Genomic DNA, 27037 nt, shown 5'->3' with positions numbered 1-27037 from the left:
CAGTGTGGGGGACTTCCTGAAGCTATTCTGAGTTGTTTGCCTCCCTGCTTAAAGAGCTTTTCTATAAGATGGAATGGTTTAATCTCTGACTAAGGTTATACACAAAAGTGACAAGCATCTTTTTTTTAAAAAAGATTGGTTTTTATTTTGTGTATATCGGTGTTTTGCTTACATGTATGTCTGTGTACCACGGGTATACAGTGCCCATGGAGGCCAGAAAAGCTGTCAGATTCCCTGGAACTGGAGTTACAGCTGTTGGTACCATGTGGGTGCTGGAAACCCAACCCGGGTCCTCTGTGCAAGAGCAACAAAGCCTCTTAACCTCTGAGCCCTCTTCCACTTCCAACACGATGAGCCTTCTAATGCATCGTTTTACCCAGAAGTCCAGGTTATGTAGCATTCTTAATCCTTTTATATCATTTCAATGATGTTTATTAGTATCTCCCCAGTAGTCTATTGCAAGAAACTACTCTTTGCTCATGCAGAATGAACTCATCTGTTAAAATTTTATCACAAGAAATGTAGCAGCAGTGCGATCACATCTTAGTCCTGCTGTGCTGGTTATTTTTGTTTTGTTTTGTTTTGTTTTGTTTTGTTTTGTCAATGTAACACAATTTAGACATTGGGAGAAGGGAGCATCAACTGAGAAAATGTCTGTAGGCATATCTGTGGGGCATTTTCTTGATTAATGATTAATGTTGGAGGGCCCAGCCCATTTGTAGGTAATGTAGTCCAGTAGGCCTGAGTTGCATACAAAGCAAACTGTGCTGGTCATGGAGAGGAAAGCAGCAAACAGCACTGCTCCATGGCTTCTGCTTCAGTTCCCAACACTGAGTTCCTGCCTTGAGTTCCTTCCCTTTATAAGCAGTTGAAAGCTATCAAATGAAAGAGGGCCTCTCCTCCCCAAGTTGCTTTGGTCTCAGTGTTTATCACAGTTCTAGAAAGCCAACTAGGACAACAGTTATTTCTACATTGTTTACAACTACTTCTTCCACTAATGTATTGAGATCTCTATGCCATGCTGGTTACAATTAACTTCTTCTAAATTTTGGTTAATATTGATATTTTGACATGAATCCTGAATGTTCTTCATGCATCTATATGGTAAAGCCTAAGGATAATATTTATTCTTAATGACATCTACAGTAGGGAATCATTTCCAGAGGTTTTTAGTTTACTATGTCAAGATAAATAGAGAAGCCGCTTTCCTTGATAATGATAAATATAAAATTTATAGACAGTGAGACTTGAAGTCAAATCACTCCCTGATCCTTAGGCTATAAAATGGCTGGTGCCAATTTAACAGGCATGAAGACATTACTAATCTCATTAAATTCCATTAGAGTTCTTGGGTGAAGTTATACTTCGAAAGGAATTTGTTTGTTTTTCCTTTGAGACTGTATCTCAGCATGCTACCCAAGAGAGCCTTGAATTCCTTGAATTTGTTATCCCCAAGCTTTCATGCCACTGGAGGAGGAGGCATGTACCACCAGGCTGAGATCATTTTACTGAGCAACAGTTATCAACAGTAGGCTTTAAAGAGTCAGGAAACTATTTTGTAAACAGATGTGCTGTCATCCCAGGAGCTTGTTGTTCCACTGACAGAGAAGAAGCAGAGCAGATTTCATATGATTCTCAAAGAGTCCCAGGATTTGGAGGATGACAGATGAAAAGGGGGCTTCCATGTCAAGTCAGCTTTTATTGGCACCTAACAAGACAGTCAGCCTGTCCTTTGAGCCTTTGGAGCCAGACAACGCCTTTTCCAGCTATGAAAAGTCCTAAATTTTAGTGTCCTTTTCTAGCATAAAGCTGTTTCATTGAAAGCCTGGTATTTAAGTGTGATGGTGGATCTGGGTAAACCAGAAGTTCATGGTCATCCTTAGCCACACAGGGAGTTCAAGGCTGACATGAGTTAGAAACTCTGTCCCCCAAAGAAAGCCTGTTGTTTATTGAGGCTACCTACATCAGTTGTCTTAACCAGATGTTCCAGATGATTTGATGCAGCTTCCAAGTCAGCACTTGCTCCTGTCTTGCACACTTATCTTATGAAGACATTTTCCCCCTCAAATCTCCTGAACCAACTTCTGTTAGCTTCAAATTTTTCTCTTATACTTTTCTAACTTCTCTCAACCTTCATGAACTGAAGGCTGGGACTTGCTCTAAGTTAAACTTTAACTTAAGAGAATGTTGTGGGTGAAAGCTTTATCAGTAATAAATTAGTAACAAAGTTGTTTTTCTTCTGTGTGTTCACTCCTGGTTTCCCTCAAGAACTTTTTCTTTGCATTCACAACTTGTAAATTTGTTTCAGCCCTTTTGACCTATCTTGGCTTTTGACTTCCTAAGCTTAATCATTGTAGCTCTTGATTTAAAGGAAAGAGATTTACAACTCTTCCATTTTCTCCAACACTTAGCATCCACTGTGGGGTTATTAATTGACCTAATGTTGGTATTGACAATTTTTTCCCCAGATAATAAGTTTCCCCACTGACAGAATGAGCCAGATTATAAGTATAACAACAGGTCTATTGAGAACAAAGCCACTTCCAGGTGGTTCACTGGCCTCAGAGAAAGAGGCCAGAGAAGTGATGCCCCTGAGCCAAGGCAGGGAGGTTTTATAGACCTTAGGCAAGGGGTGATGACATGCCAGACAGGAGCTGGGACTGTGCCCAAGTATGATCGAAAGCTAGGTCCCTGGGCAGGCACTTTTGTGTCATTTCTTTGTTCAGTTTTCTCAGGAAAGGTGGGGTTGGGAGAAGTGGGCAAATGAGGTTTCCAGCTTGTGCAGGGGCAAGCTGGAAGCTCCAAACAAACAGGTATTTCTGTTTCAGGAAAGACGAAAGCCCAAAAGAGAGTGGAGCGTGGAATGGCTGGGTTTGAAGCAGTCTGAACAGAGAATTTGTTAAAGCTAAGTATACCTTCTTACATGGGTGGGGTTTATAGCGTCCTAAAAGAGTTATAATACACTGAAGGCGGCTGTTCGCAGATAATAAAATAAAAATAAAAAATGTTGTAAGAATTACCAAAATGTGACAGAGTGCGCTTACAAAAGTAGCACATGTCGTTAGAAAAATGACCCAGAGAGACTTGTCTGGTAAGAATGGCCACAAACCTTCCATTTATAAAAACTATCTGTGAAGCACAATACAGAGAAGTAAGAAGAGTTGTGGCTTCCCACACATCATCTGGTGCAGTTCGGGTTTGATCTGCGTTGACTGCTCTCTTTGGGGGAACATGAACCGTATTTCTAATATTTCTTTACAGGTTAAGATATTTTGGGCGCAAAGCTACACTGAGAAACCCTGTCTCGAAAAACCAAAAAAAAAAAAAAAAAAAAAAAAGATATTTTGGGCCAGGCAGTGGTGGCACAGACCTTTAATCCCAGCACTCTGGGAGGCAGAAGCAGAAGGATCTCTGAGTTTAAGGCCAGCCTGGGCTACAGAGTGTGTTCCAGGACAGCCAGGGCTGTTACACAGAGAAACCCTGTCTCTAAAAAACAAACAAAAAACAAACAAACAAACAAACAAACAAAAACATAAGAAAGAAAGAGAGAGAGAGAGAGAGAGGGGGGAGGGAGGGAGGGAGAGAGGGAGGGAGGGAGGGAGGAAGGAAAGAAAGAAAGAAAGAAAGGAAGGAAGGAAGGAAGGAAGGAAGGAAGGAAGGAAGGAAGGAAGGAAAGGAAGAAGAGGAAAAGAAATTTTGGATTGTGTACTAAACACTGTAGGTGGTACATTATGGAGACTGGGGGCTGGAGAAATGGCTCAGCAGTTAAGAGCATTGATGCATTGATTGTTCTTTCAGAGGACCCAGATTTGATTCCCATCACCCACATGGTGGCTCACAACTGTTTTGTAACTACAGTTTCAGAACGTGTGAAGAACTCTCAGAATTCCTTGGGTCCCAGGCATACAGATATACACAGAATAAAACAGTCATGAACATTAATTCTTAAAAAAAATTGTTTTACACTTTTATTTTGGTTCTTCTATGGTTTAATAAGCAGTTAATTTAGCTAAATTCAAACTATAAAATCTGTCACCCCAAGGGAAGGGACCTGTTAAAGGTTCAATCATTCTAGTCTCAGGTGGGCTGCTAAGTCTTCCTTGTGCATATGCACTTCAGAGAGAAGCAGAGATTTGGAAACTATTTCCATGTAAAAATCTGCTCTCTCCCCACTGTCTCAGACCATGGCTATTCCCAGAGGATGGGTCTGCCTTCATCTCTGTCTTCTCATCTTCATGATTAAAAGAACACATTTTTCTTTCATAATTTTTGCTTCTATGTAGAATAAACTATATCCTGACCTCAGTCTAGTGTCCTTTAAAAAATAAGAAAGGAAAGGAATTTGTTGTGGAGTATTATTTTATGATGTGTTAACATTCGGTTATTCTACAGAACATTTGTTTAATGATGCAAATATATGTTGCATTCTTTTATGTTGCATTTATTTAACTCTGTAAAACCATATTACTGTGCCTGTCTTAAACACCTGATTGTCTAATAAAGAGCTGAACGGCCAATAGCTTGGCAGGAAAGAATAGGTGGGGCTGGCAGGCAGAGAGAATAAATAGGAGGGGAGATCTGGGGAAGAGATCAAGGAGCAAGAGAAGGAGGAGAACATCAGGGACCAGCCACCCAGTTACACAGCAAGCCATGGAGAAAAAAGTAAAGAAAGGTATACAGAAACAGAGGAAGATGAAGGCGGAGGAAAAGGTAGAAAGACTGTGTATATATTTGGGAGCTGGGCGGTGGGCCCTACAAAAGAGTAAAGAGCCAGTAAAAACAACCAACTACAGGAATTCACCAAGTTCCATATCCCTTCTCAATATGTAAAATAATCTTAAGAGTCTTTAAAGCAGTTTTAGTAAAAGTGAGAAAAAAGCAGAGTTATTACACACCCCTCTCCCCGCAACCCTACCCCCAGCCTCCCCTCCTAGTGACATCCTGAACCACAATGGTGCATCTGGTCAAGATGAACTAACAGTGTGACATGTTATTATTAGCCAGAGCTCACCATTTACACTAGGAGTCACACTTGGTTATATATTCTATAATTTTAGCAAATGCATAATGATGTGACTGTGCCATGACAGAGCCTTAGAGAAGAATCTCCACATCTTCAAAGTCCTCTGTGGATCATGTGTTTATTCACCTTCCCCCAACCTGTCATTCAAGGTTAGTATTCCATAGTTCTCCCTTCCCAACAGTCACACAGATGGAATACACCAGGCTGCCTGTTCAGACTGCCATCTTTCACTGAGTAAATACCTTCGTTCAGTCTGTGACATTTCTGCCTTTATGTGCTGAGTTTTGGTCTCTCAGTAACGTTGAGTATTTTTGTTCAATATTTATGATTATTATTTGGGGGAGGCTGATCTCATATTAGTACTCAGCCATTGAGATGAAGAGAAAAGGGATAAACAAATCCACACACTTAACAAGGGTAATCAGACTCTCACCACAGCTTACAAATGGATGTATCACAGCTTATGTTAATCAGTGTATAACTGTTGAATGGAAAGGACCTTAATGTTTTTCTACAATACCAACTACTAATAAAAAGTGGAGCCTAAGTCCCAGAACATAAAGAAATACTATGACTGCATAACTATGATGTACCAGTTAGAGACAAAAGCAATTAGGCTGTAAATATAAGTAACAAACCTGCCAAGGCTGTATCACTTATAGATTTAATCTGTAGCAAAACTTCTCCTTTCAGTGAAGTCCAGTTTTGAAAATTATCATGTATTTCATATTTAATACTGGTTAGTTCTCTTTTAGTAAAAGTAAGTAATAAAAGGGTCTTATTCCAGAAGTATTTGTATTCTGACAATTTTTGACTGCAATTAGTAAAACAAAAAAATTAGAATTTTTAAACACAGAAAACACAACAGCACATATTTCTTCAAAAGTGATTTATCATGATCATATAATCCACTGTTTAATGGAAATAATTTTGAAAGTGAAAGGAAACTTTCAACATGCTATGCAGAGCCAACAGATGTAATCTGAGACTAGTGAAGGGATACTGAAGTATACAGTAATGCCAAATTTCTTCTGTTTTGTCATCTTAACTACAAAGAGGACAGACATCTTCCTATGCAGTACTCCAGCCATAGACCAAGGTGACAGCAGGAGCCAAGCAACTGGGAATCAGGGCTGCTAATTACTACTGGCTCTCTTGAAATGGGCCGAGGAGAATTATAATGGTAAAGATGTGCATCTGGGGGCTGGGGCTGGAGCAATGGATAAGCAGTTAGGAGCACTGGCTGCTCTTCACAAGACCCAGGTTTGACCCCAGCACCCACATGCCAGCTCACAATCTCGGTGAGTCCTGTCCCAGGGGATACAATACCTCTGAGGAAACTGTATGCATGTGGTGTACAGACACTGATGCAGGGAAAGCGCACGCGCACACACACACACACACACACACACACACACACACAGGGTAAAGGTGTAAGCAGACTTCCTTCATGCATCCCTTCAATAATTCTTTACTATCAGTTATACATAAGGCACTTATGAAAAGTAGACAGGTAGCCAGAAGGCTTATCAACAGATGCATTAAAAATCACGAGCCCAGAGAACTTTTAAAAAATATTTGTGGTATTAGAAAGTGGATTAACACAAAAAACCCAACATCCAAAATACTTATCTGGCATGTTTTTTTTTGTTTTTGTTTTTGTTTTTTGTTTGTTTGTTTTTTGTTTTTAAGGTATCTTGCAATCAGTGTCATTTATCATCTTAATTTAGCCTTTCTTAGTCTAAGTGCTAAAAGTTCTTTAAATATAAAAGAATCATTCTTATAAACATTCTCAGTATATTTAAGGACATGTATTTCCTAGGTTTTTGTTTTATTTTTTTGTACACTGGATTTTATCTTTATGCATTATAAACCTTCCAGAGATTCTATGGAAGAAGATTAACATTACTTGTGCTGGAGAATTCCAAATTTCAGGGTCTGTATTATCACATAGAAAGGTTTTTGTTCCATCAGATTAAATGGCCAAGAACGATTACTCAAGAGGAAACTGGAGGGGCTGCTCAGTAATACAGTGCTTGCCACCCAGGAGCCCTAGCTCAGTTCAGATCCCTAGCACTCAGGTAAAAAGCCAGCCCGATGGTACATGCCTACAAACCCACTGTAGGGCAGGCAGAGGTGTGAAGATCCCTGACGCTTGCTGGTCAGCCAGTCTGACTAAAGTGGTAAGCTCCAGGTTTAGTCAGAGAACCTATCTCAAAACATAATATAGAGAACAACAGAGGAAGACATAACCATGCACACACGCATGCATGCACACATGCATGAACGCACACAGACACACAACACAAGTCACTACACTATGCATACACACAAAAAATGCATTAGCTACTTTGCTTTCACTACAGAGAAAACAAAAACAAGGTGTTAACAGATCAAGCTGTTTGCTCAATTATATTTTATTAGTAAAACAATTTAGTTGATATAAGGACAATAAAAAAGGGAAGCTATTTCCAGTTTTTCTCAAGATTAGAAGCCATATGATGAAAATGTTTGAATATTCATAAAGTTAGCATTTGCTTTATAATTTTAATATTTATAATTTTCAATTCTTAAAGATAATCTTACCTGAAGACTTGGGATTGTTTTTGTTTGGTTGTTAACTCATGTTGTAGATGATCTAATTCTTCCTGTACTCTCTGAAATTCATTCTGTTGCTTTTTTATCTGCACGTTTGCATCTTGAACTCTAAAAAAAATCAACAAATAATACTACTATATGCTTCAATATTTCCTAATAAATAGCATTTTAAAATTAAAATTGAATATAATTAAAATAAGTAGCTAAAGAAAACTACTCATCTTTATATATACTGTATTAAGAAAACAACTGTATACAAAAAATATGCAGAAAACCAAACCAAACAGTTGTTATTCCAGATGAAAAGAGAAGTATTTATAGGTGAAAAGTGAATATATAAATACTAATTATAATAGAAAAAGTTCATTTGATTTTATTAATGATGTATGATGGTGATATTTTATTTGTACTGAAATGTGATTTTATTTGTATATTAATAAATAAGGTTGCCTGGGGGTCAGAGCAAGCCACAGCAGAAGCTGGGCGGTAGTGGTGCATGCCTTTAATCCCAGCACTTGGGAGGCAGAGCTAGGCAAATCTTGGTGTGTTCAAGGATACAGCCAGCATGGAGACACATGCCTTTAATCTCAATACCAACCAAGGAAGACCTGGAGGTTTGTACAGACAGGCAGTGACAAGGAGGTCATGTGGTTGGGTTTACAACCAATGAGAAGGCAGAATAGAAAGTCAATGAAAAGGACAAACACACAGGAAGTAGGTAGGTCTCTTGGCTGAAGAGGACAGCAGCAGCAGTGAAGGGTAAGGTTTTTAGCTCTTAGCTCTGATCTCTTGGGCTTTCATCTCTGCATTGGCTCTGTGTTTCTTATTTAACAAGACGGTTACATCTACAATGTATATAACTTAAAATGTTAAATATTACAGAAACTGTTATAAGAAAAAATAGTAAACATTTGCTTTTATACCAATTCCCTTTGCCAAAGGCAACTACTTTCAGTTTTGTCCTGTTCCCTCTAGTATTTATCTCTATGCTACTAAATAACATGTTTAGATTATTTCTTAATATTTTAATTTAGATACAAGTCAGTTAAAAGTGGTTCTGCTACATATAACTAAGACTTGAACATCATCATACATACACAATTTCTCATGAAACATGCAGGATTTGGTGGCACGTATCAGGAAGCTGAGGCAGGAGGATCACAGCAAGTCGGAGGCTGAGTTCTTCTTAACGGTGAATTTTGGACCTGCCAATACTACAGAGAGACCTTTCTTGAAACAAAACATGCTAATATGGTAGTTTGTAATTTTTCAGTACCCACCACACTCCCCACTGGCTGGCCTTTCATATGGGAACGTGCACTTGATTGTCACGGTCCACAATGGCTACAGATGCTTCAACCAGTGCATTCCCATTTCTGATCAACAGGAGCAAGAGAATAATGCTTTTAAAAATCAATCTTCTCAACGGACCCCTGAGTACTTCTGATGAATTTAAACCACACGATTACACTCAGCTTCAAGAGAAACTGGATAATACAGTCCTTGAACTGGGAAAATTGGCCTCCAGGGTTAGTAACAGTTCTGCTACAGAAGTGGGAAGGAAAATCAACATTGTAGTTGAGCAGCAAATAGGAACAGATCTTCCTAACATTGCTGGACACCCACACCTGCCAGCTGCCCCTCATCTTTCCAATACTGATAAAATAGCACTTTTTATTACATTACATTCAGTGTTCCCATCATCCTCACTGCTTAACACACTCTACGCCAAACTGCATTTATTATTTGCTGACAGAATTACAGCATTCTCCTTTTCTTCTGTTTCCTGTGTTGCTATTGTGAATTTTTCCGACTTTCTGCCAAGAAGCAGGCTTCCTAGAGTGCTCTGCTGTGACCACATGACAGTCATCTGAGATTCCCCTCTCCTTTCAGAAACTGTCCTCATCTCATTTCCATATGACATGTACACACGGCTGCTGGAGTCTCTTCTTCTTAGTCTATGACTCTTGGTGGAATAAACTCGCTAGAGTTTCCTCTACATTGAGAGGCAAATCTGAAATGCTCAATGTCTGAGGTTACAACCCAGAAAACAAAACTGAGCATATCCACTAATCAGATAAATAAGAGAGAGAAGAAACCCCTTCCTCACATAGGAATTTTTAGTTAATAAATGCAAAAGAAATAAAGGAAAGAGAAAATATCTACAATGAAATCACAAATAAAAAATTACTTCAGACAAATTTTATTGATAGATGAAGTTTTAGGAAAAAGAGAACATGTACAGTTTCAAGTTATCTGCCCCCAAATGTTATTTAGAAAAAGGTAATGATTTTACAGAGGAAACTCCCTGGGGAAACAGGAGTCACGGCCCCAGTGCGTGCTGATGTCATCGTGTAAGACCTAAGACACACTAAGAAGGGCACATCACTTCAGTGGTGCTTTTGTTTTTCCTAAAAACTAATGTTCTCAATATAATTACAGATAATATTAGACCAACACAAATTGCAAGACAGTCTTTGATGACCAGGATTCTTCAGAAGTCCCAAAGTCATGAAAGGCAAGGGCTGAGAAACTGTCACAAGGCTGAAGAAAATGGGAACTTGAAGGACAACAGACACTCTAGACTGGACTCTGGACTAGGAAAAATCAACATTAGCAGAAAAATGATTAAGTCAAAATCTGGAGGTCAGTTAACAGTATTGTACCAAGATAAACTTATAATTTATATTTGTACCAGAGATATATAAATCATTAAATTTGTGAGAATCTGGGGTCTATAAACTCTATGCACTACTTTTGAGACTTTGTATAGTTTAAAATTATTTCAAATTTAAAAGTTACAATTGTATGACTTGTGCACATACAATGAGTAATTTTCATGTCAAATATATCTATAGTATAAATTCTAGTATAAAATAATAGGTATGTTTTAAATATTGTACGTAATATACTACTTTCCTTTTTTACAAAAAGATAACCTTCATGATAACCTTCATGACCAGTACATTCCCATTCATATCCAGTATTAGAAGAACAATAAAATAAAGTATGAGCCTATGGAATTGTTATGGAAAAACAAAACATAACAAGAAGAATGAAGTAGATTTCCATGTTATGGATGAAGTGATCCCTGTCATGAATAAAACAGATCTCATGTCATGGATGAAGTCAATCCCTATGTTGTAGATGAAACATATTTCTATGTCATGGCATGAAAAGAATGTCAAGACTTTATCAAGGAGAAGAAAAGGCAAGATGTAGCTTACACATCACTAAGTATGACATGAAACTCTATGTTTGTAATGTCATACTAATATACACATGTCACCTAATATATATACATGTATGTATGTAAGTATGTATGTAGGCATATGTATTTGTTGTGGTTTAAATGAGAAATACCCCCCATAGGCTCACTTGGTCCCCAGCTGGTGGTGCTGTCTGGGGAGGTTATAGGACTTTACCCTTATTGGGGGAACTATGTCACTGGGCAAAGGCTTTGGGAGTTCAAGCCTTGACCCAGTACCTGCTTTCTTGCTTTGTTTCCCATGTATGGCAGAGGCATGGTCTCTTAGCTTCCTGCTTCTGCTGCCATGTCTGCCTATTGGATGTCTTCCCCTCCATTATGGACTCTATCCCTGTGGTACTGTAAGGCAACATAAACTCTTCCTTTTCTAAGTTGCTTTTGGCCATGGCATTTTACAACTACAAAACAGTAACTAATATAGTAGTTAAAACTTTAGAAAAAAAATTGGAACAACCTTTGCCAGTATTGAAACAGGGTTACCTGAGGCACAAAAGCAGAGTTGAGAAGAATGGGCAGGAAGACTTTAAGGTTTTTTTCTATAATATTTAGATTATTTACAGTGAAGATAATTTATGCATTGCTCCAAAATAAAATATTAGACTGTTTGAAAACCTAAACAGTCTGATTACATATGTATAAGCATATCTTGGGTTTATAAATGGGAAAATACCTAGAAATATTATAAAGTAATTTAAGTTTATTTAGTATATGTTATGATTTTTTTAAAATGTGCTTTAAACATGCCTTGATTTACGGACTACTTCAACTACCAAAATTTACTTGGAAAAGAATTCTTAGCATGTGTTTTTATGAAATGTTTTATTGTTTAATTAAAAATGTAAATGCTAAAATACTTTACAAAGTAATTTCTTTTACAATATTTCCTATATGAATGTTACATGTAAATATCTGGAGCCTTCTGGCTATACTCTCTGAGAAGGTTGGTCATAGCAATCACTGTGCTTTGGCTATGCTTGATACTTACTTACTTCAAATAAAACTAATATGCTTAAACATTACATGCCTAGAAAAGCTTGATGTTCACTCGTACTGTATACATCATTTGGTAAAACAATTCACAAGACACAGTACGAACTGTGTAAGCACACCATCTTCTCCAGCTGTCATAATTCTGCACCGAGTTTGAACACTACGTTGTTCTAAGGACATGATGTCGTCTAGTCAGAAAGTGTTCCTGACAATGGAGACTAACAGCATAAGCTGTTCTACTGGAGAGAACACTGTTCCGGAGCTAGGTGACTTATAAGTCTCTCGCCTATGCAACCATCAGAACAGGAACATTTACTACATTGTCTATTTCCCAGTTTTTCCTCACCATCCTGATAAAACTGGATTAGATGAGAATCACTGAGCTATAAAATAAAGAAGGGGAAGGGATTAACTTCTCTTCTTAATTATTTTTATTTGGATTACCTATTAATATCGCTTATAATGAAAATGATCACAAGGAAAATACTTTTAAATTCCCCTTTAACTCTTTTCCACTCTGTAGTCAAACATGTAAGAAATACAAGAGAGCTGATCACACCTTTGGGGATTTTACCTCCTGTGGTCCACATTCTATTTCTGTCAAGCTTTTGGGTCTAAAGATTATTTTAAAGTCTTCCCCTCTGATTTTTGCAGCAATCAAAGATGACAGATGGAAGCCTGGAGCCTGAAAAAAATGAAGTGGTGAGTTTTGGGAAACACACCCTATCAAGGCCCCATGGGAGAAAGCTTCTGAATATCAAGGGGAAAATTAGTACAGCAATGAAGAAATCCATCAAGACAAGCTAGTCTTCGGCTCCTGGGAAACAAATTCCTCAAATGGACATAAGCTGCCAATTATGAAAAGTGGCTCCCGTGACCATGCTTCTGGAATTAACCACCACCTGAATACATTCATAAAATTAGATTGCCTTTCAAGAAAGCAGGGACAGAGAGAGTGGAGTGCAGATATTATAGACAGATAAATCACGAAGGATTCAATAAAACCAGAAAGAATTCTCATGTTGCAGAGAAACCATAAGCACTCTAAGAAACTCTAGGGGCAGAAACAAAACCACTTTACTTATTATCAGGAGCTACTGCAACTTCAAAACCATCAACAGGAGAATGCACTGGGCAGAAATGTCTCTAGCATAAAAGAACAGAGAACAGAAGAAATATTTAAAACACTATTTAAAACGGCAATAAAACATTTAGTTTCCTTTTGAATGTCATCTGCTTCATCTAAAAGACTAATATGGAGCTCACACCATCCTACACAATCTTTACTTACCAAAACGTATCTTTTGTTATGGTCATTTAAGTGTTAAAACACAAACATTACCCCACACGTTACTAACATACTTAATGGACCCAACAACGTAGGAGAAAGGCATCTTGCACTGGACCGAATCCATACGCTTTTTAAGTTTACCTCAATCACGTAAACTCATCTAGGTATTATTCTTTGAATATTCACGTATTTTTCCACAATCTCTTTACTATGTGGTTAGGCTATTAAATAGTTGATTTGATTTAATTAAATATAATGTTCTTTAGGTTTATTAAAGCAGAACAAGTTTTAAAATATTAACTGTAAACTGGGTGGTGATGGCGCATGCCTTTAATCCCAGCATTCGGGAGGCAGAGGAAGCAGATCTCTGTGAGTTCAAGGCCAGCCTGGTCTACAAAGCAAGTTCCAGGACAGCCAGGGCTACACCAAGGAATCCTGTCTCAAAAAGCAAACAACTAAAAAGATTAACTATAACTTAAAAAAATTAAACATATTTTGATATTATGAGACATAATTTCACACACAAAAATTGAAGGCAAAATAGTTTACTATAATTGTCGGGACAGTAAGAGGATGGAAGACAAGGTTTCCCTGTGTAGCTTTGGTGCCTATCCTGGAACTCACTCTGTAGATGAGGCTGTGAAATTCCTTTTACATTATTCTTAATAAAATCACATTGTTCATTAAAATATTTGTTCAAATACTGCTATTATTTTAGGAACAGCAGGCCTCCTTCTCTGCACTCTATAGACTCAGCCAATCTCCTATCAAACTATATTTTAGTGAACTATGAATACATCTGAATAACTGAGTTCTTTCCTGGCGTGTACAGGCCTGGGTTAGATCCCCAGCCAATAGTGTCCATCTGTCTATATGTATGTATGTATGCATGTATATTTGATGGGGACTGCACACAGACAAAGATTTCTGAAGCCTGGGAAGTTCAAGGTCAAGTACTACTGAATCTGGTGAAGTCTTTCTTGCTCATGGGCAGTTTCTTCAGAGTCTCATGGTGCAAGAAGGTAAGGAATGTTCTAGCTCAGGAATCTTCTCTGTTTCTGACATGATCCAAGTCCCAGTAGCCCAGCCTTAGGGACCAATTTAGTCTTAATTACATCCCATTGACTCTTCTCCAAAACTGGCTATCTAACTCCCAATAAGGAATACATTTCAACTCTCCATAAGGAATACATTTTAAGTGAGTCTGGTCATGTCATAGACAATCCAAATTCACACCACGGCATTCCACTCGCATCATCAACATATAGGTCCTCCTCAAGTACGAGACATTTATTTCCATCCCAAGCACCGGTCTTAAGTCATCCTAGCATGAACTCAAACATGTACTGTCTGTTCTGTGATTCAAGACAGGCTGACTGCAGCTCTGGCCCTGTGCAACCAAAGGAAGACATCTGCGTGTAACAGTGGGGCAGGGATAAACATCCTTACCCCAAAAGGAAGAGAGAGTAGAACGCAAAGGAATAATTGGATCAAAGCAAGTCTGAATCTCGCCAGAGTAGACTATGAATCATAATATTCCAGAATAATCTTTCAGTCCATATGCTGTCTCATGACACCCTAGATGGGCCTTCAAGGTCGTGGGCACCCTGCCCTCACAGCTTTACTGGGATTAGCCTCCTGGGCTAGGCAACACTGGCTGTCCACTGCTGACTGTCTTTCCCAGGCTGGTGCCCACAGGGCAGGGCTTCTGGGATCCACTCCACCACACCGCCCTCAGGGATACTTACTTTTCTCATTAGAGAAACACCTGACAGACACCTGAAGGTAGCAGAGCATGGCGGGGCTGTGACAGCAGACGCACGTGGCAGAGGCTCTCACACCTAGGCAGATCAGGAAGCAGAGAGTCTTGGCCAGAGCAGACATCCATCACCTTCTAGTAACTTACTTCTGCCAGTTAGGCCCCAGGTATTCTAAACCAGGAGCCAATGGGGACACTCATGGTCAAACCCTGATACCCTAATAGGCAATCTCTGCAAAGGTTCTTACTAATAAAGGCCTAGCCTCCACCCTATAGTCTTTCCCCTATGGAATTAGCATCATATAGATGGATGTAGATATTGCTGCTATAGTTTGGATCTGGCCTGTATGTTAAAGGATTGGGTTCCCTAGAGTAGAACTGTGGAACACTTTCATAGGCAAGGCCTCATGGGCAGTCTTAGGTCACTGGGGGTATGGACTGTAAGACTCTCCTCATTTCCTGTTTCTCTTTTCCACTTTCTGGCCATGAGACAATCAGTCTTGCTCTCCTACCTTCTCCTCATCATAATGTGCTGCTTCATTACAGGCCCAAAGCAAAGGGACCAACCAAACACAGACAGAAACCCCCCAACCAAGTCAAAAACAACCCTTTTCTTTTTATAAGTTGGTTGCCTTCAATACTTGCTACAGTGGAAAGCTGGCATGGCTGCCAAGGTTGGCAGTACGCTCCCTTTAGAGCAGTGGCAGCACCAGTCATATCTGGATCTGTCTGAGCCACAGGGAGAGTGGCCAACACTGTACTGGGATTCAGAGAGTGGAGTTCCCCGAGAGTTCAGAGTGGCAAGCTCATGGAGAGTACTTAGGGCCTGTTCCCAGTCAGCACATGGTGGGGTCACAGGGAATCCCATTAAGATCTCTATTCCCTTGTAATGGCAATAAACACACGGCTCCCTGCTGGATGCCTGTCTCTTTAGTGAACAGTCACTTGGCCCCACCTTGGGTTCTTTTCTGAATGTGCTCTTTTATCCTTTGCATGGTCTCACTACACTTCCTAGTTTTTACATTCTGTTTCCTCCTTGAGTTATACATTAGAATTGTCCTTAAATGATTCTTTTCCTACTTACATGCCCACACAGTTGAAGTAATCCTGGCAGTCCAAGGCTTGGGGTCTAGAAATTTCTTCCAGCAGGTTTTCATCACTCTCAAGCCTTCTGAACTATCCTAGGACACCCACAATTTGCTATTATTCAGGATAGCTTTTTCTGATTTCCAATAAGGATATCCTCATTTCCATATTTATCAGCATCCTGAAGAACACAACCACAGATACTATATAACTTCCCAAACTTTCCCTAGTTTTCTTATCTTTTCCAAAAGTCCATGGCATTCAGGTTACTCACTTTCTGAGATCTTCTAAATCCTTTCAGCCTCTTCTCATTTGCTCTTGGCACCAATTTCCTTTCTTAGCCCATTTTCTGAGAATACCACTGACTGTGTGATTTATAAAGAATACAGGAAGCCTGGGGGTGGTGGTGCAAGCCTTTCATTCCAGCACTCAGCAACTGGGAGGCAGAGGCAGGTGGATCTCTGAGTACGAGGCCAGCCTAGTCTACAGAGCAAGCTCCAGGACAGCCAGCGCTACACAGAGAAACCCTGTCTCAAGTTTTGACAGTTTATTCAGCTCATGGTCCTGGGGGCTGAGAGTTCCAAGGCAAAGAGATCAGATCTGCTTCATGCCTTCTTGCTAGTGGGAACACTACAAAGTCCCCGAGGTGGCATAGGACATCATCACATGGAAAGTGAGGTATATACACTGGTGTTTGTAACAGACACACTCTCCCAATAATCCACTAGTGGGCTAATGTCTTCACAAGGGTAGAGTGCTCAGGACTACCTTCTAAAGGAGGTCACCTCCTAGTGAGAGATTAAGTTTTAATAAGAATGTTGGTGGGTATGTTCAAACCATAGCACAAACTGTGAAAAGCGAGTGAATGGACAGGAAATATTCTATGATAAGTCATCTTCTAATGGACCCAAATAGCACTTTTTAAAAATAATTTATTTTTATTTTATATATTCCGGTGTTTTGCCTGAATGTCTGTGTGTGTGAAAGAATGCTGAATCCCCTGGAACTGGAGTTACAGACAGCTGTGAACTGCCATGTGGGTTCTGGGAATTGAACCCAGGTCCTCTTGAAGAGCAGCCAGTGCTCTTAACCACTGAGCTATCTCTCCAAGCCCTCAAATAGCACTTTTGTTTTTTGTTTGTTTTTTTTTTTTGAGACAGGGTTTCTCTGTGTAGCTTTGGAGCCTTTCCTGGAACTCACTCTGTAGCTCAGGCTGGCCTCAAACTTGCAGAGATCCACCTGTCTCTGCCTCCGGAGTCAAATAGCACTTTTAAGCATTGATCTACACAAATGCTTTTCCTTGAATGGTCTCAAGACAATGATGTAACAGTTTCTGGAACTATGTAGGTAACTAACTTGTACAATGTTCAAAGATTTGCTAAAATGTGTGACTTCCTTGCTTTGCCTTTTCATTTGAAGCAGCAATAGCTGGTTCAATATAAGGAAAAGAGAAAATGTGGCAGCTTCCAGTCAGTATTTTTACCTTCTGATAAAATTGTAATTGCGGTAGGGAGAAAAAGGTAAAAGCTGTTAAATCAAAAATATGTGTGACACGCCACTATGAGGTATAATACCACACCAAGAACAGTATGGCTTCTAAACAAGAGAATGGTGTCTATCCCAAGGAAGGTTATGGTTAGGTACAAGAGAGAATCAAGAGGAAGACAGCTGCCTTACAATGTGTTTATGCTGGAAAAGGCAGAAAGAGCATGCACACGCATGCATTTGTACCGCTCAGAGAATGTAAGAACCTTCCTGGTTAGAAGAGTCTGCTTGCTTCATATGATCTACAGTCTATTCAAGCAGCCAAGGAAGAATGGAGGGAGGAAGGAAGAAGGGGCGTTATTTAGGGATAGCAGAGAAGAAAGGGGATGCTAGAAATACTTTTATTTATTTCTTAAAATATAATAAAGGAAAAAACATGGGTTAGTGTATTTACTTCCAAATCAAAGATGATTCAGGGCTTGATTAATACTGTAATGACATTTTAGAACGCTACCCATCAAATATCCAAAAAATAATTCAGTAAGGTGTTTACATGTTCTTCATTTCACCTTCAAAAATAAGAATAAGGAAGAGAAAAATATTTATTTAAAGTTCAAATTATCATCTTCCAAACTCTTAGGAAAACATTCAGCTATAGATGATGAAATCACACAATGATGGTCAGAGAACTCCTGCATCAGCCAAGAAGCCACTTCACTCTACCAGTCCTCCTGCCGTCAGGATTGAACTCAACATGCCTAAATGAGACCCCATTCCATCCTTTCACACCTACCGCCAATGCCAGGTTGAAATGCAATGACTGTTTCCAGATCACCAAATAACAGCATCATGATCTCAAATGAGGTGGATGCTGAGGAAAGTTCAGAAAACTCACTGGTGAGTGGTCAGTTAGCAACACCAGTATCCTCACTTTCTGTGATAGACAGTACCCAGAGACAGGCTGCCATGAAACTTATCTAGGTCATGTTACATGTGGTTTTATGAAAAGAATCACAAACTTGTCCTTGCACATGTTTTACTTGATTTATAGATTTTTTTTAAATGAACAGCAGGATGTAAACTTTAAGATATTTTGCATAAAGATACAGATTCTCCAATACATGTATGCATAAAAATGCTAGTGAAACACATTAACATGCACAATTGGGGGCTAGAGATGGCTCAGTGGTTAAGACGACTGGCTGCTCTTCCAGAGGACCTGGGTTCGATTCCTAGCACCCACATGGGGTCTCACAACTGGTTGGAACTCTAGGGGAGCTGATGCCATCTTCTGGCCTCTGTGACACTACATACATATGATGTACATGCATACATGCAGTCAAAACACACATACAAACAAACAATTTTTTAAAATATATCTTAAAAATATACTCAGTTGATATTGAACATCAACTTCATCTCACGCCCGGCAGAAGGTCTTCCTGTCTCCTTCCCCATGCCACAAATGCTACCTTAACTGTGAGAAAAGCCTCGGCTTCAGGGTCTGTTTCCTTTTGGTTTCATACAGGGTTCTGCCTGGTTCTGACATTAAAAAAAAAAAATCCTTTATTATTGTTTTAACCCTTATCTTAGTGTCGCCCAACTGGCCAGAAATGGCTTCTCAACTCAGTCAAGTTGGAAATAGTGGGTGCTTTACTGTAGTGTTTCCAAGAACTTGTACTATTAATGTATGTCTTAATCTGTCTGGGGCTACAGCAAAACTCTACAAACTGGATGGCTTATGAGCAACAGAAAGTGCTTACAGTGTTGAGGCTGGGAAGTCCAAGACAAAGGTGCCAGCAGGATTACCGTCTAGTGAAAACCTGCTTCCTGGTCCACAGATGCCCTCACTCTCACATGGAGGAACAGGCAACCGAGCTCACTGGGCCTCTAGTGTACTAGTCCATAAATGAGGTACAGCCCTCATGGCCTACAGGCCCTCCTCCTAAGGCTGGCACTTTCGAGGAGGACACAGATGTAGACTATTTTCCAAACAAAACTTAACCAGAGAACACTTTTCTCAATGACAGTCTTGGGAATCTTTTGGGAAACACTTTAAAATGAGTTGGCTTTTTTTTTCTATCATTAATTTTATAAGAATTATTTCTGACTGGTTTTTACTTAAAATGTTAAATCCATCAAGAAAGTATCAAAAACAAAAAAGGAGAAAAGGTGACTGAATCCCTAGTATTCCTAAGAAGAGCAGAGATGACTCTTAGTGAGTCCTGAAGAGGCTTTTACCTGGGTACATGAGCTGTAGACTACAGTGGGAACTCCAGCCCATAATGGAGTCTGCCCATCAAAGACTTCCTTTTCCTGCCCAGTTTCAGGAGACTGTTTTAGGCACTGCCTTCCAAACCTTCCTGCTCTCCATCTCCTGATCCTTCACTTTTACCTCTAAGTGCACCCTTAGCCCATTGCTTTGGATGTGGAAGGCTCCTTGAGAAAGCCAACGTACTCCAACTCGGAAGATTTGGAGCATATTCACTACCCCAAAACCAATTATAGTTTCTCTCTAAACTGACATCTCTGTACCTAAAACTCTGTTGTTACCATCTTGTTGAAGTTTAATACTATTATTTTCCTGGTAAGAAGCAGTAATACCAAATCAAAAGAAACATCAAGAGAGCTAAGGAGCAATGTTTCCTCACACCCTTAATCATAACGTTGTCATCTTCACAGAGTGGTTCATCTGATCTTCAGATATCAGCCCAAGAGCTCAGACCATGCACTTCAAGAGCCATTAATAAAAAATCCCACCCAGGAAGGACTCCTCAGTGCTTGAAGACAGAGACCGTATCATTACTTTATATTTTTATACTCTCAAGAATATCAAAGAGAAAGTCCCTTTGACAGCCCAAGGTATAATTAGAATCCCAGAGCCTCTCAAGAACAGTCTCCTACTTTTCCGGGCCTTACAAGGCTCCATTATTCCACAAAGAGCTCTGTTGAGAAATGAAAGCCAGTTAAGGAAGGCTGCTTAGAAGTTTCTGGATAGCTTCTTCATTTCCAACAGGAAGTTATCAGTAATAGTCTGGCCATCAAACAACACTAAATCTTACCCATAACTTTTTCTTCTCTGTCTCAGGTGAGTCACACATCTGTCCATTCATCAGAGAACTTCAGTACAGAAGACTGGCAGGTTGACTAACAAGCATTAAGGGTGAGTCCTAACACCAAGTGTAAACAGTTTGAGTACAGAGGACGCAGTCAAGGACACAGACTGGTAAAGGATGAGTGAAGAGTCAGAGTGAAGGAGAAGCCAGTCTAACAAGTGAGGAATTCCAGAAAAGCACGGCCACAGAACGGGGCAGGAACAGGGCAAAGTCGCACAATGAGACCATGCTTGTCACTTTCCCTCAGTCCCTTGGGACTCCTGGGTGACCAAAGAAGGAATCTTCACTTCTGAAAGATCTTTCTACAGGAAATCAACTTCCACGTATATTTAAGCCCAAGAATAGTTGTGTCATGTTCAGTATCTCCCATTCACCAATCTATTCCCCCAATGAATCTCCTCCTTCACAATCTTTTGGCATGGCAATGTAGCTCAGTGGTAGAGTTCTTGCCTGGCGTGCACAAAGCCCTTGGTTTACTCCCTGAAACTGAAAGAAAAAAACATCTTTTCTAGAAAGCTGAACTTAACAGATGTTCTCACAGACTGAAAACAATTTCCTACCCTCCATATACCAATGCTTGGAGACTCCCCTTAGCCTCCTTCCTGCTTACACCCTTTCTCCACCTGCTAAACCAATCCTGGTTTCAATGGCTCTTGTCCATTTCAGCAACCAACTCATTCCTTTAAAAATGCGTTCATTCATTCACTTATTTTGATTGTGAGCTGCTACATGAGTGTGCAGAATTGAGTCCATGTCGCCTGGTGAAACAGCCAGTGCTCTTAACCACTGATTCTTTCTCCAGCCCCACCAATTCTTTGTTAATGCTGGTTTTTGGTTTTTGGTTTTTGGTTTTGGTGGTTTTTTTTTTTTTGCCTTCCTTTAATAAGTAGGCTATATCTAGGGTTCTTATAACCTTGTCTCCTAATGATAACCCCATTTAAGACTAAATTCCTAATATTCTCATTCCAGCCTAAGAAATTTAGTTTGGCAATTTAGTTTCTATGGCTATCAGACTGAGTGACTGGCCTTTGAGAATCCCTGATATGATCCCTACTGTCTGTTGGGACAAATTATGACTACTTTGTCTTGACCTTTCATGATAAGTCACATATATATGTCAGCTCCTCCAGGGAAGGTAGAAGACTGTAACTGGTTGGTACAGACTATCACTGGAAAGACTGGAGCTTTTATCTTAGTACCAAGTACCTGTCCTCAGGCAACAGATGTGTATAAGTCTAGCCCTGTCAAGAAGTCATATAGTGGTTATTTTACAAAACAACAAAAATAAACCACTGAGCTGTATTCCACTTGATTTTGGGAGGTGTCAGATACTCATCACTGGTTTAACTGTTTTCTTGGAATGATGACCAGGACCTGAGGAATGATACCTGCTAATACCAAGTTATCTCTCACAACTTGCCCTAAAAAATCCTTTAAGTCTTTCCTTTTCTTGTCCAAATTAAAAAGGTAATAAATCCTTCAATTTTTTCTCGATTATACCTCCCCAAATCACAATTTTGCTGAAATACCATTGTATATACAAACACACAAAGACGCTAAACTACTTTCCCACAAATCCTTTAGTTTGTTTTGTTACAAAGAAATATAGAAAACAACTGCTGCATCCAAGGTTCCTGGCTCTTTTCTCTTCTACCTTGGGTCAAAGGAAGGCTGTTGGAGGATATTTGTACACTGTGAAGATGTACTGTGATTGGTGCAACTAAAAGTAAACAGCCAAGAGCTAGGCAGGAAGAGGTTAGGTGGGACTTCCAGGGACAGAGAGAACAGTGGGAAGAAGAAAGGCAGAGACACCAGGAGATGCAGAGCAAGCATGATGTGCAGGAGGAAAGGGAAAAGCCATGAGCGGTGTGACAGAATGTAGATTAATGTAAATGGGCTAAGTTATAAGAGCTAGTTAGGGACAAGCCAAATCCATAGGCTGAGCTTTCATAATTAATAAGAAGTCTCCATGTCATTATTTGGGAGCTAGTGGCCCAAAGAAAAATCCATCTACAGAAGGCAGACCATTGGACCATTCTCAACCAACAGTATAGAGAGACCTCAGAACTGCCTGATAAATACAAAGCTACCTCACAATGTGTCTGACTGCAAATGCACTAACAGGGAATTACAGACAACAGAAACAAAAGCCAGGCTGAAGTTTGTGTGCATGGTTTGTGATGGAAATATTAAAGCTTATCAACTTCAGAAAAGTAACATAAAGTATGTTAGAAATGACTAAAAGGATAGCACTAGATTTAGGAGCATATTAAAGCAAATCCATGAAATAGTAAATCACATAGTACTTTGTTAGGATTTTCTGAATTATATGGACTTGAACTAGAACTGATTCATACAATATCCTATTATTTAGCCAAACACTGATCTAGATGGCTTTTGGGAAACAACAGAGTTGAAAGGTTATACAGTACTGAACGAGTCAATTGTGCTGTGCCTTCTCAAATTCCACTCCTCTTTATTTTGGCATTCAAAAAATTAGTTCAGGGTGTGATGGATATTCTGATAGTTCACTGATACAGAAATGACTATTTTTCTTTTCTTTCTGCCCTTTTTACTTGAGCTAAGGTCTCGTGTAGCCAGACTGAACTTATTATGTAGGTGAAGATGACTTTGAACTGTTTGATCTTCCTTATTCCATCACCTGAGTGTCAGGATGATAGTTGAGTGCTACTATGCTATTATTACTGTTCTCCCAAAAGAGCAGCCTCCACCTTGGGAAGGCCAGCTGGGCCCCTGGGAAAATCCCTGTGGGCTTGTGGACTCTTTACACCCCTGATGGAGGTGTGGGGAGGGTCATGAGACTCTACCCTGAGATCAAGCTACTCCCCAGCACTTGTGGTACCCAACTCTACCTTAATTACATGTGGCCTCGGGTAAGGGCTATAAGTATATAAACCAGGGAAGACTAAGGGAGGGGACTCCACCTGTCAGCTATGGGGAAGTCCTCATCACTGCTAGGTAAAGGCTTTCCAGGTGTGGCCTGCTGCAGTGAGGGCACCCACACTCCTCACCTATTGGTAAGGAAACAAAAGAACCCCCCTCGTTCCCTAGAGTGAACTTGCCTCAGTTTTTTCTTGGGACCTTAGGAGAAGGGATAGACATTGCTTATTTCTCCCCCAGGAGGAAATTTTAGTAACACTTGCTCACTTTCATGCAGCACTGGGTAACAAAACCAGAGCTTTGTGCATGTTAACAAGCACTCTATCAACTGAGTTACATCCCCAGTTTTTAAAACAAAATCTTTCAAAATCAATTTTCTACAACTAAAAAGACCTTTATAATGATATTAAATAACAAAAATACAACTATTGAACACTTAATCAATTATGTGAACTGCCATTTTAAACACTGCAACATTCCTACTAGGTGTCATTATCACCCCCATCTGACAGATGCAGGATGGGAGGCAGAAAGGTAAGGTAGCGAGGCCACCCACTCAGCAAATGACTCAAGTGGGACTTGAGTGCAGGCAGTCTGACTTTATCCTGCTCCTGCTGTGTGGCTGGACGGTACTTTGCTCTGATCTTGAGCTGTGGGTTACTGCAAATCATTTTTTAGTCTGTACTCTGATTTCTGACGTAGTTAAATGAATGCCAATGAGAATTGACAGACACTGGGGAGGAAGGAACAGTATCATGGCAAAAGCGAGCTAAACACCATCCATGTTATGGGCATAAAGGAAAGTTGAGCCAATTCCCAAGATATCAAAGCCAAAGGTTCACGGAGGGAAAGATGTCTGTGGCACATTTGTTTCCGGGGGCAGAGGGTGTTTTCAGAATCAACTCCAGCGAGTTTTTCTTCAGCCTCTTTCTCCTGAGACCCAAATGCTTGCCAGACCACTGAAGCTTCCCCAGATGATCACTCTCATCCTCATCCCCCTTTGCTGCCAAACTGATTTGAGACCCCAGCAGAAGACAGGAAGGAAGGAACTGAGCAGGAAGCAGGAGCATGCTGTGACTGCCTGGGTTAGGATAGGCTGAGAAGGCTTGTTTTGTTCTTTCTGCTTTGTTTTTTCATGACAACAAACAAACATGAATGTAATTATGTGAAACAAAACAGGTTTGTAAGGATAATCCTCGCTACAAGTCCTAAAATCTTCCTAGTTATAGTCTTCACTCCCACACTAGCATGAAACCCCAGGCCAATATTACAATTAGGTGCCACAGGAAATGACTGCTTTTGAAAACACAATTTAATTTGTTGTGGAAGAGCGTTTTGACTACATGTATGTATATATGTGTACCATGTGCTTGACTGGTGTCCAAGGAGGTCAGAAGAGGGCATCAAATCCTTTGGAACTGGAAGTGCAGACAGTTCTGAGCAGCCATGAGGGTGCTGGGAACTGAACCTGGGTCCTCTGGAAGGGCAGGGAATGCTCTTAACCACTGAGCCATCTCTCTAGCCCCTGCCCTTTTTGTGTTTTGTTTTTGTTTTTCTTGTTTGTTTGTTTTAAACAGGGTCTCACTGTGCTACCTTGGCTGGCTTGGAATTGCTATATAGATCAGGCTAGCATGGAACTCAGAGATCTACCTGTCTCTCCCTCCAAAGTGATGGGGTTAAAGGTGTGTGCCACCACCCTGGGCCAAGTAACTGCTTTCTAATTCAATGACAATCTGAATTTTGATTTAATAGCCAACTTTATAGACAATTTTTTAAAAAGATTTATTTATTTACTTAAGAGTATATATATATATATATGTATGTATGTATATATATATATATGTGTGTGTGTGTGTGTGTGTGTGTCTATGTGAGTTTAATATACATCAGCACCCCGAGATGACAGAGAGCTAGGTCCCCTGGAAATGGAGTTGGAGTCATTTGTGAGTCACTTAGTGTTTGTGGTGGTTTGAATGAGCCCTCCATGGGCTCATATATTTTGGTCACAGTTGATGAACTGTTTGGAAGGATTAAGCCGTATAGTCTTGTTGCAGTAGGTGTGTCCTTGTTGGAGGAGATATGTTGCTGAGTGTGGGCTTTGAGGTCTCAAAACCCCATACCAGGCCCAATCTGTCTGTCTGTCTGTCTGTCTGTCTGTCTGTCTGCCTGCCTGTCATCTCTGTCTTTGATGTCACTGTCTCTGTTCCACCACCTACCCCATCTCTGCCTGCTGCCTCTGGATCAGGATATTAAGCTCTCAGCTACTCCTTCAGTACCATGCCTGACTGTTTGCCACCATGATGACCATGAACTAATGCTTTGAAATTGTAAGCAAGGCCCCAATTAAATAAGGTGCCTTGATCATGGTGTCTCTTCACAGCAATAGAAAAGTAATTAAGACAATGAATGCTAGGAATCTGACCCAGATCCTTTGTAAGAGCAGTAAAGGATCTTAATCACCGAACCATCTCTCTGGCCTGATATGGACAAAACTCTAACCTTTTCTCTGAGCTATAAGCAAATGAGAAATAAAATATCCAGCCAAAGAAAACAGGATAACTAACAACGAAGTTTATGATTCTACATTTACAAGAAAATAAACTTTCTTTTTTAGAAAGTAAGGGCATGAGAACATATTGCCTTTAGTTAATTTTTCCATAGTATGAACAATATTCTATGTCTCCTTTTTCATTGGCTCATACACAGTAACACAAGCTCCTGTTTTAAAAGGGATCCTACAAGACCCAAGAACACTGCAGGAAGAATGACAGAAAAGAATGATGTTGGTAAAGATTTCGTGAAAATGCTGCTTTAAACAGATAACTCGAAAAAGAATGATGGTCTAAATGCAAAGAGCCAGGGCAAGAGAAAACGAGCACTAGCAGCAGACACGGCATGTCTAGTTAGCCCTCCTCCAGCCAGCGCCCTCCACACCTGGCGGCCAGTTCTAACCAAGTACTTGGACTATATGCATTTCCATTTCTAAACGCAGACATACGTATGGCTCAGTGAGGGAATATTAAGAGTTTAACACTAACCCTTGTGGTGAATAATTCTAGGAGAGGCCAAGCTTGCAGTTGATGTGAATTTTGTTAATAAGACTCATCTCATAGTACAGTGTCTTCCAATTACATATTTTTAAATAAGAAAGGTTAACCAATTGCCTTTTTGGCATATTCCTATCCATGACTCCAAACTTCCCATAACCCTGCTCCTCTTTAAACATCTCTTACACAATCATATTCATTCATATAGTTTCATTAAACATGGCAAAAAGCAGAATTACTGAAATCACAAATTAAGCAGAATTCTAAACTAAAAAAGGAGACATTCTTTGCATTCCCTGAAGTATATCATAATGTCCCTTATGTCATGATTTCTTTCCTTTTTCTTTCTGCGATATAATTTCACTGTATAGCCCTGGTTGGCCTCAAGTTCATAGAGATCTGCCTGCCTCTGCTGCCCAAGGGCTGGGATTAAAGGTGTGTGCTACCACACACAGCACTTAGATCTTAATTTT

General features: G+C 39.9%; 1 protein-coding gene across 3 annotated transcripts in view; it reads right to left on the bottom strand.

The window, feature by feature from the left end:
* Lekr1 (leucine, glutamate and lysine rich 1) overlaps positions 1-27037 on the bottom strand; it is a 186615-nt gene that overhangs the window by 117198 nt on the left and 42380 nt on the right. For all 3 annotated transcript variants that reach the window (XM_037206641.1, XM_028888675.2, XM_028888676.2), the window contains 2 exons: positions 7610-7729; positions 5662-5837 (listed from right to left, as the gene is read on the bottom strand). In XM_037206641.1, coding sequence (XP_037062536.1) covers positions 5662-5837; positions 7610-7729 — 296 coding nt within the window. The remainder of the gene's footprint in view (positions 1-5661; positions 5838-7609; positions 7730-27037) is intronic.

The sequence above is a fragment of the Peromyscus leucopus genome, chromosome 6, assembly GCF_004664715.2.
Source record: "Peromyscus leucopus breed LL Stock chromosome 6, UCI_PerLeu_2.1, whole genome shotgun sequence".
Taxonomy (NCBI): Eukaryota; Metazoa; Chordata; class Mammalia; order Rodentia; family Cricetidae; genus Peromyscus; species Peromyscus leucopus.
This window is presented reverse-complemented; position numbering and strand designations above follow the sequence as displayed.